Source organism: Lampetra fluviatilis, chromosome 6 (assembly GCF_964198595.1).
Source record: "Lampetra fluviatilis chromosome 6, kcLamFluv1.1, whole genome shotgun sequence".
Lineage (NCBI taxonomy): Eukaryota > Metazoa > Chordata > Hyperoartia > Petromyzontiformes > Petromyzontidae > Lampetra > Lampetra fluviatilis.
Genome location: NC_136280.1, coordinates 3,461,207 through 3,479,850, shown reverse-complemented (window position 1 = coordinate 3,479,850; position 18,644 = coordinate 3,461,207). Strand labels below are relative to the sequence as shown.

The 18,644-nt window shown below is 50.4% G+C and overlaps 1 protein-coding gene across 4 annotated transcripts in view; it reads left to right on the top strand.

Annotated features, from left to right (window-relative positions):
- LOC144933053 (SH2B adapter protein 1-like) overlaps positions 1-17,077 on the top strand; it is a 78,121-nt gene extending 61,044 nt beyond the window's left edge. For 3 of the 4 annotated variants that reach the window (XM_078857533.1, XM_078857535.1, XM_078857534.1), the window contains exons 5-10: positions 2,760-2,851; positions 5,008-5,099; positions 6,521-6,712; positions 9,629-9,813; positions 10,360-10,525; positions 12,381-17,077. In XM_078857533.1, coding sequence (XP_078713659.1) covers positions 2,760-2,851; positions 5,008-5,099; positions 6,521-6,712; positions 9,629-9,813; positions 10,360-10,525; positions 12,381-12,760 — 1,107 coding nt within the window. In that variant the 3' untranslated portion in view covers positions 12,761-17,077. Of the gene's footprint in view, positions 1-2,759; positions 2,852-5,007; positions 5,100-6,520; positions 6,713-9,628; positions 9,814-10,359; positions 10,526-11,843; positions 11,953-12,380 lie in introns of all 4 variants that reach the window. The other variant, XM_078857536.1, reaches the window with a different exon arrangement.
- Positions 17,078-18,644: the final 1,567 nt, after the last annotated feature.

Sequence of the window (18,644 nt, the reverse complement as noted above, 5' to 3'; positions counted from 1 at the left end):
CCAGAACACGCACCCCAGTAACAATAATATCAATAATAATACTCAAGATGACACTTATAGCGAGAGAGGCGCTAACCAATGCCGAGCGCCCTTGCTGGCAGATGTTGGTGGAGGGTGCAGGCCCCCCCCCCTCCACCGTCCCCCCTAAATTCACGAAATCGTGAGTTTAAACCCTGGTCAGGGTCGGCTCGGCCCCCCAGCATTGTCATCATCATCAATCGTCGTCGTCCCTCTAGGGTTGATAAAATGAGTACCATCTGGAGTGCGCGGTAACACGTGGCGCCCGCACAGTAAAGTCAACAATGCTTCTATTGCACAGAGACTGGTTTCCCATGTCCACATTGTTCAGAAACTTTGTTTGTCTGTGCGTCAGTCCATCCGGTCACAGAACTTGCTTGACTATTGTTTGCAGAGCAGAGATGTGTCAGGGTTTATTCAGACAGGAAGGAACCAGGAACCTATGGTAATGATGATGAGCTCTCCATGACCTATGAACTTTGACTTGGGTGTAAAAAACAAAAAGCCACGATCACCGCGCTAATCTTAAATGGTTTTAGAAATGTATAAGCCCTATTCCCATATTTCTCATTTTTGTGTTGAGAGTCGGGAATAGTTCTGTAAATGCAAGTAAAATCGAGGTAACGTAAAAGAAAATGGAGCCTTTGTGTCGGTGGGAGGGGGGTGGTGGTCTGGGGAGGGCTTAAACGGTGAACATTTCACAGGCATTTTCTGAACATAATAATGTGGAATTTCCACCACTTGGCCCGGGGCTGCCAAAGGAGGTGAGCACCGCCCATCATTCGCTCTGTGCAGGCAGATGCTGAAAATCTAACTTCATGCGCGATTAACAACTACTGCCGATCAATCCACTGCTGGTTGATGGTGTCCCCTCTGTGCCAGTCATCGGGATTAATTGTTTGACCATACTTCACCATGCTGGTCACTGCAGCTTGATGATTGTGGGGGGGGGGCTCAGTGGGTGGGGTGGGGGGGCTGGCAGTTCAAGACAAGTTCTGGTATCACTTGCCGCCCACGTTAACCACGGCCGGGAATCGAACCGAGGTGGCCCTGTTCGTAAGTTGCAGTTGCAGAAGCTGATGTTTGTTTGTTTCCCCCCACACGGGAGCCGTCTGTAAGATTCGCGGAGCCGGCGGCCCCCCCCATCGCACTCAAGGCAATAAACGCCACCGCCTGGAAATGCAGATTTATCGGCCGCTTTGCTTAGATTTTGTTTGGCGCTGTTTTCTTGGCAACGGCAAAACTTAGGGCAGCTTGGACACGTGTTTTTGGTCGCGGCGGAAGCCGCCGGCATGCCCAGCTCCTTGTGTTGGCGGATCGTGCTGCGGGTCGCACGCTCGTGAAGAACAGCCACCGGCGGAGATATACACGAGGCGTACCAGTGGGAATTGCGGCACAGAAAGTAGGATGCCAGCGAGCCCGTAATATCTGCACGGAATTTTCGGTGCCCCCCCCCCCCCTCCGGGCAACTCCGGTTTCCTCCCCCGTGAAGGAACTAAAATACCCAAATCACGAAATTGGCCAAACGTTCCAAGTCAGGTCCCTCGAGGGAGAGATCTTGAGACTCAACCGGGACTTGGAATCCATAACCGGGCCCTCATCTTTACACCTTTATTGTGAATGCATTGTGGTCGTTCCGGTGCCTCAGTTTGGTTGATGGGCTTCGAGCTTGAGAGCGTTTGTGGGGGAGTCAGGGGCGGTGGGAAGGGTGGGGGTTGCCGGGCCCAATCAGTGGTCATCGCGTGGCGTCGCTCATTCTGTTGTCACCTCCCGTGCCTCTTACATCAGCCGCCAGCGAGCCCACTGCCCAACGTGTTGGATTGGCACTCCACCCCGGCCTCCCCCTCCCCTGTCACCCTCCCGAGATTCCATTTGAAGGCTTGCGGAGGTTGCGTGAAGCCGACTCAAGTAGTTTGTAGAACGAGTTTGGTTGTTGCAGCAGCAGCGGAGATAATGTCGCCTGTGGCAAAGCATCTTGAATATTTATTTACCGCTTTAAGAGGATACAATTACGCGGGTAAACGACGTCTCGCTTGTAGCGTTCTTGCGCAGTCGGCAGACTCGCTGCGTGCACTGTCGAGCATTCGTGTAGTCGTCTTGGTTTTTTTGTGTTCTCTCTTTTATGGCAGCGTTCCCCAGTTTGGGGTCTCGTCGTTGAGGTTTGCAATGGCAAAAAAACAAACAATGGCCATTAGTATATCAGTGCATGTCTTAGCAGCCTTAGCCCGAAGCCATTCGGACTATTTGTGAACTTTTATTTTTTTTTGCACACGCAAGCAGTCGTGCAGATAAGACGGCCTCGCCCCCTCCCGCTGCAGCGGTTAAGGACGCTGCCCCGTGCCTTGGCTTGCTCAGCCCAACGCCGATAGACAGTTCGTACAAACAATTGCTCGCTCGCTCGGGCACTCGCCCACTCACTTACTCACCATGCGTTCAGCAGCTAAATGCCAATGTCGAGGTCTGCCACCCACGAGAGGGCTTCAGGAGTTGAGTGTTCGTGTATTATTATTCTTCCTCCTTGGTTTACTATATACCGTCCACAGCTTGGGTTGCATAGCCACAATCGTGCTGCTCGTGCATGAGATGCACTCGTCCACTCACCTACAGACATACACTCGCACACATTCCAAAACCAGAAATGCTGATGCTGCAAGTCACTGCTGTTGCACACAAATATTATTACTCTGAAAGGTTACAGCGGTTAACGGCTGATGCGTGTGTTTGTGTGTCGTTGATTGCAGACGAGGGATTCGATGGAATACATCCTGGAAACGGTTGATTTTCTGCAGATGCACTCATGGCTGGCCGACATTAAGGATTGCTTGCGGCTTGGGTGAGTGTGGAACACTGCTCCACTAATCGACCCTCGCTCGGTCGCTCCCACCATCACCCGCTTCCTCCCTCCCATTTCTCCCACCCTCCCTCCCATTGCTTCCTCCCCTCCCTCGCCAGTAATTGTCGACGCGAATGCAGGACATTCATCGCCGTTTATGTAATCAATCATCTCCCCCTATCCGCCTCCCCCCCCCCCCGACAACAACAATTCATAGAATTGTCACGATTCACGGACTCGACTTACGTCCAAGAATTAAATGTTTTTTTGCCATTGTGGTGCGTCTAGAATCTACAGTGGCTACAAGGTTTCCAGGAATCGGTCGCGTTTCCATAAACCAATCACGTCTATGTAACGGAGGGGCTAATCTGTGGTTCTGTATATTTGTATTTTACCAGAGAACTCCCCCCCCCGACCCCATGACCACTTTATTTGCAATGAATGATGTTTCATTTGAAACTTCGTCATTGAATGAGGTTGAAAGTTCCGAAAATATTTCACCTTTGACACCTGCCCAGGGCCCATAAAATCCAACATTCCAATAAACCGCCGTGGACGGATTTTCCGTTCCTGCAAACGCTCTCTCCCTGCCCTCTCCCCTTGCCCTTTAGAATGCCCTCTGAATGCCCCTCCCACCGCTCCCCAGAGCAGGAGAGCTTCACCGGGAGTCACCTTGAATCTTGGAGCCGTGAGGCGGAGGCCACGCGATCGGCTGCCTGGCCAATTAGAGCACACGTCGCCGCTGTCACTGGAGGTCATCGTCCCGCGGGATTTAGTTGCAGGGTTACTGCCAAAATACGATCAACGAACCGGTTTTGAAAACTGCAAAGGGATAGGTGACTTAGCATGAACTCTCAGCGCATTTCATTTAATTTCAGTCTGCCAAACTAAATTCGTGAGAATTTCTTTTTACTTTCTCACCGATTTACCCTGCTGGATTTTTTATTGTTGCGTTTGACAAGCGTTGCCCAATCCAACCGCGACTTGAGACTTTTATCCAATAATAAACGGCAACATTAGGAACATCATCATCATAACCACGAACAACAAAACAAAACATCAGGAGCAACGACGACAACAACAACAGCCACGTTGCTACGCTGTGCCAACAAAAATTCGGCCACTTTTTTACATGGGGTCACTGGAACCGCACGTGGGATTTCAGCCCCGCCACGAAAAACCACGACTGCCGCTTTCTGGAGAGGCGCCAGTGGCTCCGGACCACGTGGCCCCATGGGCCCCGTCAGGCACCCCAACACCCCCACCAGCCCCCCCCCCCCCCGAGTTGAACGCCACCCGGCCTTCACTCGACAACTGCTGTCCCTCTCCGACTCCCACCCAAACACCCCATTCTACCCCTGCAGTGTCTCTTCCAAAATGTGCGAGCGGCGTCGCACGGCCCCACACCGTCGTTGTGACTCACTGCTTGAGGGCGTTTACGTTTGTAAATTGCTTGGAAAGGGCAGCTTGGATTTGGTGCAAAGTCTGGTTTTACGAGTCACCGTGCGAACATCCAGGGGGGGTGGCGGGGTAGAACAAACATCCTCCGAAGCAGCTGCCTCGCAATTTAAAAACCCATTTTTTGGTGCTAACGCCGGGGGGTAATGTTACACGCAGCTCACGGCGAAAATCACTGACGCCACTCGCAGCACTTTGTCAATCCACTGCTGGATCAGGGAGGGCCTCATTGTGGCACGTCAATCAAAGAATTGCTACAACCGCACTTTGCTAAGCTAGTCAGCGCTCAGTGGTGGTGGTGGAACATTGTTGTTTGTTCGCAGTCGATAGGAATAGATCTCAGGTTGGTGGGTTCTTACCGCAGCACACTAAGCACTGCGCTACCGCCTTTGCCCCGCATCCAGTTAAAAGTATCGCATCACAACCCCTAGCATGTGCGTGTGCCATGTGTTCTTGCTGATGATTTTTATTAATTATTATTTCGTTTTGTAATTTTTTTGTTTTAATTATATTGAACAAACTCTGTTTCGCATTTCACCATGCGGACCGTCAAGATCATTTAATACGCTGATCGTGTTGTAAACAAATTACGAACGAAGGAATGAAGCAAGCAGCGGGGGGGGGGGGGGGGTTGCTATGACCCCCCCCGTGGTCGGCGTGTCTCACCGTCCACCTCCGCCGTGTCTCCCCCTGCTCAGGAACGAGGGCACGAGGCTGCAGGCGCTCGGGAGTTCGCCCTCCGACAACTCCATCCACAGAATCTCGTCCGACATGAGCGCATCGACGCAAGGTGCGCAACCGATGCGCAAACGGGTCGCACCACCGCCACCTGCCCCGGCGATTCGATTTGCCGTGATTGTTCGGGAAGGAGATTCTACCCGAGAATGTTACCGCGTCGATCATTGCGTTTCTCGTTTTTGGTCCGTTTCACTCGTTCGGGTTGTTTTTTTTCTCGCACGATTAGCCTCAACGTAATAGCGCACGGTATTACCACGGTGCGAGCGAGTTGTTAAATAATATACGATGCCCGGTGCGCGCGATTGAATGTTGGATAAAACTCAAGTCACCGTCCTGATTATTATCCACGATCGTTACATGGCTAGTACAAACATCGCGAACCCTTAAGTTTACGGGGCCTCAGATTGAGGAAACCAGGTTTCCCTTCGTATAACGAGCCAGGCAGCATAGCAAGCGGGTTTCCAACAGTTCACCTGAACGTCAGGAGCGTAAGCGTTATTAAGTGGCTTTTCTAAGTATTCCGGGGGAAAACACAAACTACCGAAACCTTGACATCGGTTTAGATTTTTTATCAAAAAGTGATTAAATATTTCTCAACGTCAAGCCAAGTGCTAGGTTGCGGTGGCCAGTGACGCTCGCGTGTCCCTTTCAGCCACCTCCCCCGTGAGCCACGTGCGAGCGCCACGGCGAGGAACTACAGCGAGGCAACGCGACGTCGCAGAATCCGCGGCGCGAAAAAACACACGGGGGGGGGGGGGGGCACGCGGGCGATACCGAGGCCCTCGCCTCCCTCGCTTCCCGTTTGATCAACGAGCAACTTGTACCACGAGGGAGGAGGGCGGGCGGGCGGAGTGGGGGGGGTGCGGGACGAAACTCAGCTCTGCCGCTCAACTTGCGCTTTCAGGCTGCCGGAATGGGTTAAAATAGCATTTTAAATGGCACTTCTGAGAAAGGCTCTCGCTGGCCCTATCGATTCTAGGCAGCGGGCTTTTGTTTGCCATTCGGTCGCCGCTGGCCGAGTTTCAAAACCGGGGGTTTTTCCAGGTAAAACGGCTGGGGTTTTTGTAAACGCTTCAAAACTTCCACCCACAGAGCGCAGCTCTCGTCGTTTTTTTTTCCGGCACAAAGCGGGGTGAACCGTGCGCGGGTTTAATGCGCCACCATGTATAGTTAATACAGTTAAGGTCGAGCGAACGTCCCAACCCTTCAGTATTCTTTTAACGCGTAGATGCGTATTTTTGTTGCGATGTGGATTTGTTTCATTGAACACATCGCTTCGATTTGGTCGAATTTCAAGAGTGGTATTTAAGAGCGACCATTTAGCCGGGGGGGGGGGGGGGGGTCAGTGTTGCGAGCTTGGAGAATCCCTCGCTTAGGATACAAAGCCCACCTCGTTGCCGGCGATGTCTAACGCCCTCCCGTCGGAGGGACGGTCCCGTCACCGCGTTGTTCTCCGCCGTGTGCCTCGCTCAGGTGGCTCCGGGAGCCACAGGACAGCCCGTCCGCGCAGCCTCGACGGGGACGGCGGCGGCTCCCGTTTTTGCCTCGTGGACGGCGCCCCACCAGAGGTGCCACCCCGGGCGCCCGTGCACGGCCAGGGCCCCGAGCCCACGCACTTCCTACCCATGATCGCCTCCGGCGCGATGGACACGAGCATGGCGACAGGCGAGTGCACCGGCCCGCGCGACGCTCGCACGCTTGCTCACCCGCACGTCGCTCGCACACTTGTTTGCTCCCTCAGTCACTAGCTTGCGTAGTTGCAGTCACCCTCCAGTCACCCTAAAATGTGTTACTCGCTCTCTTGTGCGAATGCTTAATTCGTTCAATCACCCGCTCACTCAATGACTCTCAATCACTGTTGCTTCTTCCTTCCGTCACCCGCTCACTCATTCATTCACTTTCTCATATGGTCGCTTACCCGTTCGCTCACTCAATCACTCACTCACTAATATTTGCTTTACTGTCGCCCATTAATTCGCTCATTTATTCATTGACTTTGTCACTCAGTCAGACACGGGATGCTCGCTTACTAGCTTCAGCAGACATTCATCAATAACGCTCAGGGAATACAGATGCGTGCAGATCGTTCAACTCATGAGCAACACAGGGGGCGGCTTTCAAGCCCAGGAGGATGATGGTTGGGTAAAGGTACAAACCAGAGCGGAATTACAGCGAAATTAACTTGATGTTTTCCCGAACCGCTCATGTTTATTTGTGTTTGTACAAACCCTATTGTTTAGCGTTCTATTTATTTTGGCATTGAACCCTTGGGCTGACAGACATTAAGTCGAAAAGAGTTCTGGCCAAGCAGCAAGTTCGTGGAAATGTTTAATGTTTTCGTTTTATATTTAAATAACTCCGTCATCATTCATGCAAATCACATCTCGCAATCGCCAAGAAACCACTGATGAGCTGCAAGGCAGCAGCCAGGCGGTGAGCCGGCGCTGCCAATTGCCCAAGCTTTGCAGTCCTCTATTGGCAAAATGAATGACCGTTTATTCACGTTGCCATTAAAATTATTTGACAATAAATAAGCGGCAGAGGAACCGAGAAGAAACCGTAACGTCCGGGCTTCCAGCAACGTTCTCTGAGCACTTGTGACCAAGGAGGGAAGTGAGCGATGGGTGGAAAAATGACAAAGAACGAACCCGAGATCACGAGCCTCTGCGTTGCGACTCCCCCCCCTCGGTCCCGTGTGACAATCGTGCGTGCCGCCCGCGCGGCTTGACGTGGGAGAATTCTCCGAGCGCCACTGCTAGTGGAATTTCCCCTGATCGTCGCTCGAACCGCCATCAAGAGAGAGGGGTGGAAAAAACCCCAAGAGCAGCTTTCAGAACTGAACGATTCAAAACAAAACTCTGTGACATGCCTTTTTTTACGGGCCATTAACTCTTGTTTTATCTCAGGGGTCACTTTAAAAGCTGTCACCTCTCTTCGCTCGATAACGTACTGATGAAAAGTGACGATGATGATACAGCGATAATATGGTTATTCATGAACCATCTCTGAATCTCAGTACCTATCTTGTGCGCGTGAGAGGGACTTGGGGTGACAAAAAGAAAACTGTCTAGCCTACTTGCTGTACTGGCTCTTATAGGCAGATCGCAATTCCTTTTTTCGGAGGTGAGCATATGCTGCCCTGGTCACAACATCCACAATATTTATGCTGGAACACAAAACGTTCGGCCTCCATGTGCCGGTATCTCGCAGGCCGATGAAGACAACGATCCCACTGTGGATAAAACATTCATTGAAGTAATACATTCTATAGCCGGTGCACGATTGCCTATGGCGTTGGCACGCAGCTCCGGAAAATCTTTTTTTTTAACAGCAGAAACGTGCAGATGATCAAAACCCGAAGCACACATTTACAAACGCCCACGCCAGGCCCTGCGGCGGCGATGTTCCGCAATCGCTTCTGGATTCAAAATGCGAAGGTGATAAGGAACGGACGTACGTGTCGGATTCTTATCGCGTTTCCCGGCGAACGCCCGTGGTGTTGCGTCACGCACGGGAGTGTCGCAAACGAGGCGACGCTACCTTAGGGCACCCACCCGGCCTGTCAAACACGACGGCGAAGATCTGACCTTAAATTTAAATCCTTGCCAGACAGACCCACGCGACAAACGCACACGTGTCGCGCGGTGGTGGGGGGTGGGGGAGAGGTATTCGCCGCGGCTACGAAAGCGCTGCAAAGAGTTGCGCGAGCGATCATCTCGCAGATGGGCAGGGGGTTTGAAGAAAATCCACAACACTGTAGGTTTTGTGCCATTGTGGGATGGGTGACGGAAGGGTGGCCGAAGAAAAAGCGACGGTTGGTAAGGGGAGGAGACTCGCGGAGAGGCCTTTTTTTCAGGCTTACGAGAGTGGCAAAGGGCCCCGCAACCTGATGTGAAGGTTACTCAGCGCGATGACTAATCAGCCAATGTCTGGCAACCCACAAAACGCCTGCTGCGTGCATTGAATTGGGGCTGGCTTTTAAATGGAAAAATTAAATTGTAATAAAAACACACTGCCCACATTACATGAGTTCAGACAGTCTGCACCCGTTCGTTCGTTCGTTTTACTTGGAAACGTGAAAATCTAGAAGCTCGTGAAGCGGGTACCTCCCCCCCCCCCACGAAGCCACGAAGCCACCGACCCGGGTCCCAGAGACTCCCCCCCCCCACGGCACGTCGTGACGCAACGTAGATCGCAGGAGGGAGCAGCGCACGCGGAAACTGGCACGGGGTTGCGTTAGGCGACACGGGTGTCACTTTTCCCCGTGCTGATCACCACAGGCCCCCCTACCCCCCCCCCCCCTGCACGTGGGTCTCATCGCCGTTGGCACGGCTTGGTAGGCGCAAGCGCCGCCCCCCCTCTTCGTCCAATGTTGCATTTCTTCATAGCCCGTCACCTGGGCCCCTCCGGCCTGTGGACCCCAGCGTAATTGCACCGCCTGTGCACTCGACAGCGGTAATCGGGCCTCCCCCCTCCGCCCCCATCTCTTGCAATGGGCGTAATCTCTCTCGCCCCGTCCGCTCACAGAGATGCCCGTTGCGTTGTCCACCCCCCACCCTCTCTCCCCCCGTGTCACCGCAGGCGCCCAGGACTGCAACGGGCCACTGTCGGAGTGCCCGTGGTTCCACGGCACGCTGTCGCGCCTCAAGGCGGTACAGCTGGTGCTCACGGGCGGGGAGGAGCGGCACGGCCTCTTCCTGGTGCGCGAGAGCGAGACGCGGCGCGGGGAGTATGTGCTCACCTTCAACTACCAGGGCCGTGCCAAGGTTGGTGAGGGTTTGTTCTTTTTAATATGAGATGGTGACAATAATAAGCCATCACCGACGAGGTTTGCTCAAGCTCGGCGTGGTAGGGGGGCAGGGGGTGGGGGGCAGGGGGTGGCAAACAGCAAGTTCAACTCCTGCGGTCAGCACGGTCCATTGAATGGTTTCTTGTTCGCCGATACCAGGAATCGCTAATGTAGCAGGGATGTGATTATTGACAACACAGTGCTCGAATTTCAAGCGACTCCCAATCACAGCGAGCACACTGCTAGCAGGTTTGAAAACGCACACTCGACAGTGAAGAACGCTTGAACCGAAAATGCCTTCCTCGATCTCTTTCCACCTACGTGCAAAATTAAATTGCAGGCTGCAGACGTTTACCAATTTAGCTCGGCGATGCCACTTGCTCGAATTTTTTTCTTTCCCCGCGTGCCCACCACCAGAGCATGCTCGCTCCTTCCATGGCGCTCACTTGAACCGTCTGCTCCTTCTGTCCCGTTCCCCCTTGCGTCTCCGCCACCACCCCCCCCACTCTCACAACCACCCCAGCACCTGCGGCTGTCCGTGAGCGACAACGGCTGCTGCCGCGTGCAGCACCTCTGCTTCCCCAGCGTGGCGGCCATGCTGGAGCGCTTCCAGACCGAGCCCATTCCGCTGGAGTCCGGCGGCATCGGGGACAGCGTCACGCTGTCGCGCTACGTGGCACGCGCGCAAGGTGAGGGCCCCCCCCCACTGCCGCTCGCTGCCACCGTCGCTTGCCGCGTCGGCTCCCAAGGTCTAACATTTACGCAAATTCCCCGGGAAAACCCGACTATGGAGGTGAATCACGCTGGGCGACAAGGCTGACGGGGATCTAGAATGCCGGTGACGGACACAGTGGCATTGTGTAGTTTTCTACCAACAGAATGCCACTGTCGCATTCATCCTGGCAACCCGAATTCTCCTTTGGTTTTTCAGACCGATGCCCAGCGTTGGCAAAATGGAAAAAGTAAAAAAGGTGGTTGCATAATGGGTGATTGTATTGCCAACTCATGACTTGTGTACCAGTTCTGGGTCATTGCTGGGTTACAGGACCAAAGGACTGTATAGCCAGACTAGAGCCAGGCAATGGGCTGTGGTGTGCGTGGGCGAGAACATGGCTGGGTTTAACTCGCCTGGTTTCTCCGGGGTTCGAAGCTCGAAAACGTGAAGGTATCAATCTGGGGGATATGGGCGCCTTTTCAGGATCCAGCAAGCATGGCGAGCAGTCATTTCTTAACTGCCATCATGTCAAGAGCACCACGATTGGGTACTAATTAAAAAAAGTTGTTTCCGCCAGTGGCATTTGCGATTTTATATATTTAAGTCAGAGGGGCAATCCATGTGCGGGGACCAGAAGCTCGTGTCCAAGTCACTTCTGAAGGATGGGGGGGGGGCAGGGGAGGGGAAAATATTAGTGAGAGTCAGGACGTGGACACTCGTGCCAACTGCAGGTAGAATCCCTCATCAGTTCCCAGGGCGAGGGGATCGGGCACGAGGCCTGCCACTCATTATGATGGGACCTGACAAAAATTCCAAAACAAATTAAAAGGAAGCATGTGCAACCAGAAAATAAATAAAACGTTCAATGTATTTGGGTTTGAGATGACGGCACAAAGTGAGCCCTGCTCAAGCGGGAGAGATGGATGCGAGGTGTTTGTGCCCCGGAGGAGGCATAATCTGTGGCCGGCAGCCACGATTTGCTCGCATTAATTCCGCGGTGAGACGACACTCGGGCTAACAATAACAGCAGCAGCAAAACAAACCCCAACAGAGCTGCGACAACTGGGATCCGAGTGCGACGCACCATCGAATCGGGCGCCACCCCCCTCTCACGCAAGTCCCGTTTGCACTAACCCCCTTCTTTCCCTCTGCCTGTCTCTGGCACTAACACCCGGGTTCGCACGAGAGACGCTCGCTCGCGTCGCGCGACCCCAACGCGCGGGGGGGGGGGGGCGAGAGAGCAACGCGAGGCCCTGCTGAGGCCACTCGTTGTGTGCTGTGCCCCTCCGCAGGCGTCGCCAAAGCAGGCACTAAAGCCTCACCCGTGTCCGATGCCAACCACCGCTTGCCAATCCACTCACAAGCTCATGCCAGCCTCCCCTTAGGAGCTAATGATTATTTGTAAGTCCGCACGTGCATGCGCCTGCCTGTCGTCCTCCCAAACCACCCCTCCCCCCCCCCGAAAAAGGCTTCTTCTCCGGCTGCTCACTTTCCTTTTGTTGTTGTTGCTTTGCTTGCAGCCTTTCTCTTTGTGATGCTTCCATTTCTGTGATCGAGTCGCTGTAATGGACGCTGCGGTCAGCTGAAGAGGCATGGTTTTGCATTGATATGAATGCGCGCTGCTGGCGCTGCTGCAGGAGAAATATCGACAGAATGTTCCGATTTCCCCTCCCCGCCACGTTGTGTACATGGAAACATGTGAAATGAGTCCCTTTACCCCCACACCCTGTGACCCCGCCCTTGTCCGTTGAACGTCGGCGATGATGCTGCCCTTGTAATCCTGCCCGCGAATCCGTTCCCTCCTCCCCCCCACCCCTCCCCCCCAACAGAGGCGATCAGCGTTCGTAGCCAGACCCCGATCCAGACGCCCATGCGCGCGCCCCGCACCCAACGGTGGAATTCGGAGGGCGACCTGCGCCGGCCACAACTGCACACCCGGCCGTCGGCCGCCACCACCGCTGCTGCTGTCGCCGCCACCGCCTCCGCCGCCGCCATGGGGGCGTTCCCCCAGCAACGGAGCGTGTCTCAGACGACGGTGTTCATGTCGGAGCGGAGGAAGGAGGGTGGCGTCACCTTCCTGCGCACGTTCGACCCCGCCAGGTTCCGCGAGCTCTTCCAGCGGCGCCACAGCTCGCGGGCGCAGCGCGAGCCGGAGCCGCACTCGCCGGGACGGCCACGCGCCACGGACAATCAATACTACGTGGTGTGACGCACGCCACAGGCGGCCAACGTGCGATGTGACGTGCACCGCCGACGGAAAACGTCGTGGAACGCCGCTGGTCACCGGCCCTGCGCCTCCCCACAACAATTGCTGCACCATGTGATGTGCGCCACCGACAAAAAGTACTGTGTGGTGTGACGCTGCTGGTGACGAGTGCCAAAGGCGACCAGTCCTATGTGGTGCAAGGCTCCTGGTAACCAGTGCTAACGTCATGTAATGTGTGCCCCAGGCGACCAGTATTATACGTGGTGCGATGCGTTCCACTGACAAGTACTGTGGTGTGATGCCACTGGGTAACCAGTGCTGTGTGGTGACAGATGCCAAGCGAAGCTTTTTAAAAGAACGTGCTATTTTTGGAACCCCCGACTCTCATTGGCTTATTTACTTTCACGAAGCATTCACTCAACACAAAGCGAACACTGGCCTGGAGTTGGGCTCAGTGCTATTAATAAACAAAACAAAAAAAAAATCGGGATTTTTTTTTACATGATTTTTGTACTGATTTCTCACAAACGATCTCACCAAACCACCGTGGAAATTGCTCTCTTGGAATCACTCCCGGTGAAAGTGATATTTGTTTGCACATACCTTCTCAGTGTGCCCGGAGGGTCAAAAAGTGCTGGAGGTTTTGGAGGATGGCAGGTAACGTATGACACAGACGTGCACGCGTTCACGCGCCGCAGCCTCTTCTCTGCATTGGCCCGTCTATTTTGCCCAGTTTTTTTTGTCCTTCGTGCAACCAAGACACTCCCAAGTAAAAAAAAATGCAAACGTAGCAGCAGCAGTTGTGCTTTGGCCAGTTGCTGTAGGCAACTGCACTTACAACCGAAGGGGGTGGCAGTTTAGTCAGATGGGGTTAAAAATACCATAACCACTTATATAAGCCAAGAGTGAGAGAAATGCTGATATTTTCTATAAAGGGCCTCAAGGTTGTTATGTCCCCTTAAACACAGCATGATTAAAAAAGAGATACAAATTAGACGCTTCCTCTGCAATGTGTGCCATTAATTGCCAGATCATGGATACACAGTCCTGATGAGTTTCCACTTTTAACTGTGTCAAGCGTTCAGTCCCAGAAATGTATGTTCCGCAGATTTGTGAGATAAAAAAACCTTTGCACATTTATAGCCTCTTAACTTACCCTGAATGTGAAAGCGCTCACCAGCTTGCAGAGCAGCCAGGCAGAACAGACTTGGGCCAAATCGCAGGAAGTCCTGAGCTTTGCTTGCTTAAGTGCTTTTCAAGCCCATCCTTTGTTGTCCGAAAACAAAAGGAAAATCAGAGGATCGTAAATAATTTCGTAATTTTAAAAATAAACTATTGACGTCATAGGCAAAGTCGCAATTACTGGTTACCTCAAAGTTCTCGGGAATATTTCAAAGTTTGTAGGGAATAAAAAAAAACTGACATTTTGAAAAGTATTACCGATTAAAACCTTGACAACACCACACGGAATTTTGTGCAAGGTGACAAATTCCAACGCAAAAGACTTTTAACGTGGCTCCACTAAATGTTATTCGCCACCTAACCGTATAATTAATGCAATCGAATCACCGGTGAATTTTAACTTTTGTTTTCCTTTAAAAAAAAAGGGTAACCCATACAATGCTGTATTTATAGGAAATACTGAATGTATGAACATTTTGCCTCAATGTTTAAAGCTGCTCCTGTTAAACAGTATTAAGGTCACGAAAGTACTGTAACCTGTGTTCATTAAACGTAAAGTCGGAACGTGTGTGTGTGAAACAGAGCAGAGTAGATGGGGTGTTAGCTGCTTTCAATTTATTTTCCTCCGCATTACGTGGGACTCACCCGAACCATGTGTCTTGCTCGAAGTCCACGGTGGTAGTTTCTCGATTTCGTTCCTGTAATCCAAACAGCCAGGCCAGCAACCTTAATGGGCAGGGCAAAAAAAAACACAACCGCTATACATTCACAATGTCCATAAAGGTATTATGTACGATTAAATAATTACACACGGCAGTTTAGGACTGCGTTATTGAGTGCTGTGGTTATACGAAACGTAAAGGCGTTTTTGCCAAAATGCTGCAATGCTCGACTGATCTGCAAGAGTAGATAACAGAGGCCTTAAAAAAAACACAACCGACAAAAGTTTTTCAACTTCAAAGATGCAATCTCAGAATCTCATCGTCAAAAAAATCATCAGCGCCTGGCGGACACGGACGTTTAGGAGAATCAAGCTCGTGTGTGCGCGCGTGCCGTTATATTCTCATGAAAACCGCCATCTCGAATAATTTCAAAATGCATCCCTTTATGGACACCCTGCATGTGTTTAAACAATTCCAGCGGCTGTTGAAATGTTGGCAATTTTTTTTTGCTAAAGGTTGAATTGGATAAAAAGGTTAAGAAAAACCTACTCCCGTTATGAAGCTACTTTCAGATTTATTGTTGGGTCTGGATATTTGCCAAGTTGGAATATCGGTTTCATGATCACATGCTACGATGTCAACAGCGAGCACGTTTCTTCTCTTTTGCTATGTCCTGAGTAACTGTTTAATTTTGTTCTAGATAATATATAAGAAAAAAAATCAGCATTATTCACTTGTGCTGTTGTAGATCAAGTCAATGAGAGGCTCATTTCATTTGGAGGTGTGCAACCGCGTCCTATTTAATAAAGTAAATTGTGTACCATCGTCATTTTACAAAGCACTGCCATTAAAATATATTTTAACAAATATCTTGTAAACAGAGAGACAAAAGAAAACATTTAAAAAGAAAAAAATATACGAACTCAATTAAAAAAATGCTTTGTATAGTCTTAAGTTTATAGATTACGTATTATGCAGCGGCATTGCTCAGCACTGATGCAGTGGGGACGTATTTAAGTATTGTCGCTGTCCAACGTGTCTTTTCGTTATTTTGATTGTAGTCACTGTAAGCATTAAGGTCTTACAAATCAATGTAGCGCTTCAAACAGCGCCCGCGCCCCCCCCCCGCCGCCGCAGAGGTGAATTATGCCATTTCATCGCTAACGCAGAGAACTGTTTTTTTTTATTATCCCCCCCCCCACTGCCGCGTTAAGTCACGCTTGTGAATGCTTCAGGTGTTTTCAACTCATTCCATGCGGAATTCTGCACAAGGTAAATCTTAGGACGCTTTCCAGCTATTTATATTTCTTAACTTCAGTCACTTTACGCTGCGATTTAACGATTGGAAATGTCAGGGTTGGACCACGACAACGGCCAAACGCTGGGGGGCCTTCAACACAAACCTGCAATAAGCACTCTGGGTAATTTTAAAGTCAAATTACTTTTTTTCGACATTTGAACGAGTTCTTTGGAAGTTGAATGCTTTAAATACAAAGCGTGAGCGCATAAGGGCCTTGAAGGCGGGGGGGGGGGGGGCGGTTGGGTAAGCGTGTTTATCTTTCACTTGGAATTCACTTAAATCCTTTAAAACAGTCAAAAAAAAAACCCATGTACATTTATTTATATTCCAAGTGTTGTTGTTGGTTTCGTTCGGCTCGGTGCGCAGATTTTCATTGACCCCCCCCACCACCCCCCCGGGGTTGCGAGCCCAATGCACCCAGAGGAAACGAGGGCGAGAGAAGGGATGCACTGCAGCGCAACCTCCCCCGCGGGCGACCCGACATTTTCAATCGTTTTCACGATCGGCAGCGGTTCTGTGGATGGCACGGACGTACGAGTGACGCCGAAAACTTTTCTGTCCCTTCAAATCAAAGCAGCATTAAGCGTGTACTGTTGGCAAGCAGTTTCATAAACGCACGGGGCACACACAAAAGGGAGGAGTCCCGTGAATAATGATAAAAGCATGTACTTTCGGAACTTGTGGATTATGGGCAAAATTTTAACGAACTTTGAAACCAAAACGTTATTAAGAAAAAAAGGTTTGCACACGCAGCAACCAACACTACATAAATACGGTACATGTGAACATTGCGCACACGTTGAAGGCATTGTTACCAATCCCAACGTGTATACATATTGTCAATTGCCCAAGCATTCTTACACGGGTCAAAACGTTTTGAGAACGTAAAAGTTAATGTAGCACCGTGAACTTTAACCAAAATTGTACAAGCGTCTCGCTGTGGTATTAACGTACAAGGGACAAGGCATTTCCCACGTGGAAACAAAGTTTTCAAAACTTTTTGACTATGGAAGACAGTTTACACACACAAAATTATGCCCACTTTCATTTTATTATTAGTATGTATCAGCCTATATTTTTATAAACAATGTTTATGATTTACAGAAAGTGTTACCTCCTTTGTGCTAACTTTTAAGATTATTTATTCCATTTAAATGGGATTAAGAAAAGTATATTTTATTTTAAATTTTTTACCGCTATGCTGAAGGTAAATAAAACAAAAAAAATGTTTTAGTGTGTACTTGGTCTCTGTAAAGAAACAATGCGTAAAAAGTATTTGCATATGTGTGCATCTTTAAAAAAAATGCCGACTTCGCCAAGTCATGGATGAAAAACTATCGACAAATCAAAAAAATTATCCCAGAATTTTCACTCGTCACAATTGCTGCATCCAAAAACCGTGCTTTTTAATTTAGCGATATATTATCGAGCACTGAAGGCACATTTGAAACCGTTCAGGCCATTCATTGCTTGGTTGATTTTCAGCTTCATATCACATTAGCCACTCACTGTGCAAGTGCTCTGTAAATGCAGCATACGCCATCTGGGTTGTGTGCTGGGCGATTGGTCTCTCGTCAACTAATTGCAATTCATTCTGCGTCTTCACGCGCATGTTTCATTTAGTATTTCACAGTGAATGGCAGCATCCGTCGACAATTTTGAATAGCCCACATGTATCTGATCTTAAAATAATTTACATAGCGCCTTATTGAAGGCGCCTTACACAGAATGAACAATAGTACACATGCATGTAATGGTGGAGATGCGGTGAATGAAATGAGGAAGCAATGGGGGAGGAAATCTGTGATGCGTGAATTTGCTGAAAGCAAAATTGATTAGAGTAAATGATGTATTGAATGAATGGGGAATGAGTGAAAGCCATGAGAATATGAAGAAATAAAACGGTGGTGGTTATGAGGGGGAGAGATTAAGGGGTGTTTGGGGTGAGCTCGGGGAAAATAAGGGAGTTTAGTGCAGAGAGGAAACTAGCCAGCGAAAAAAAGCGAAAGCGTGGAATGAGTGCGAGGAGAAAGAGAGACGGCAATTATTGAGACCGGAAGGGGGCGAGAAGGCACACAGAAAGATACAAGCGTGGCAGAATATTCTGGGGCGAGACCACGAAGGGATTTGTAGACCAGGGTGAGGAATTTGAACAGGCAACGGTATCAGTTACAAGTGTAACCGATAGACAACACACCCATGCATGGGATCGGGATTCGCACCAATGTAAAGGTCGACTGGCATCAAGGCCCAGGATGCACGGTTCCAATACTCAAACAAGTCATCTCTCTCTGCCTGTTTGTGAGAAAACGAATCTGTTAAGTGGCACAACAGGCCACATCTGGATATACATTGCTCGGTGGCTGGTTTAGTGAGGTTCACAATGCCAGAACTTCAGGTGTATTTTAAATCTGCCCGCCCTTTAGGTTTCACCAATGCACATAGCACGATTCTTTTTTTTTGCACGAGATGCAGGACAAACACAACGCTCAAGCAGCAGCACATGAACTCATGTTTCGTTTTAAAATATTCATCACCATGCAATCATATTTTAACCGTGGCTTTCAAGGTGACCCAACTGACAATCCTATGGGTGACCTTGTGGACCTCGATAGGTCCAGAAAACTCCGTTTTTCCCATCTTCCATCCTGGCTTTTTCTGTGGGGGAAAAAAATCCAACAGGTGCCATTTATAATAAGGTGCTTTTATAATAAAGTGCTTTTATACACCGTGGTGTCATTCC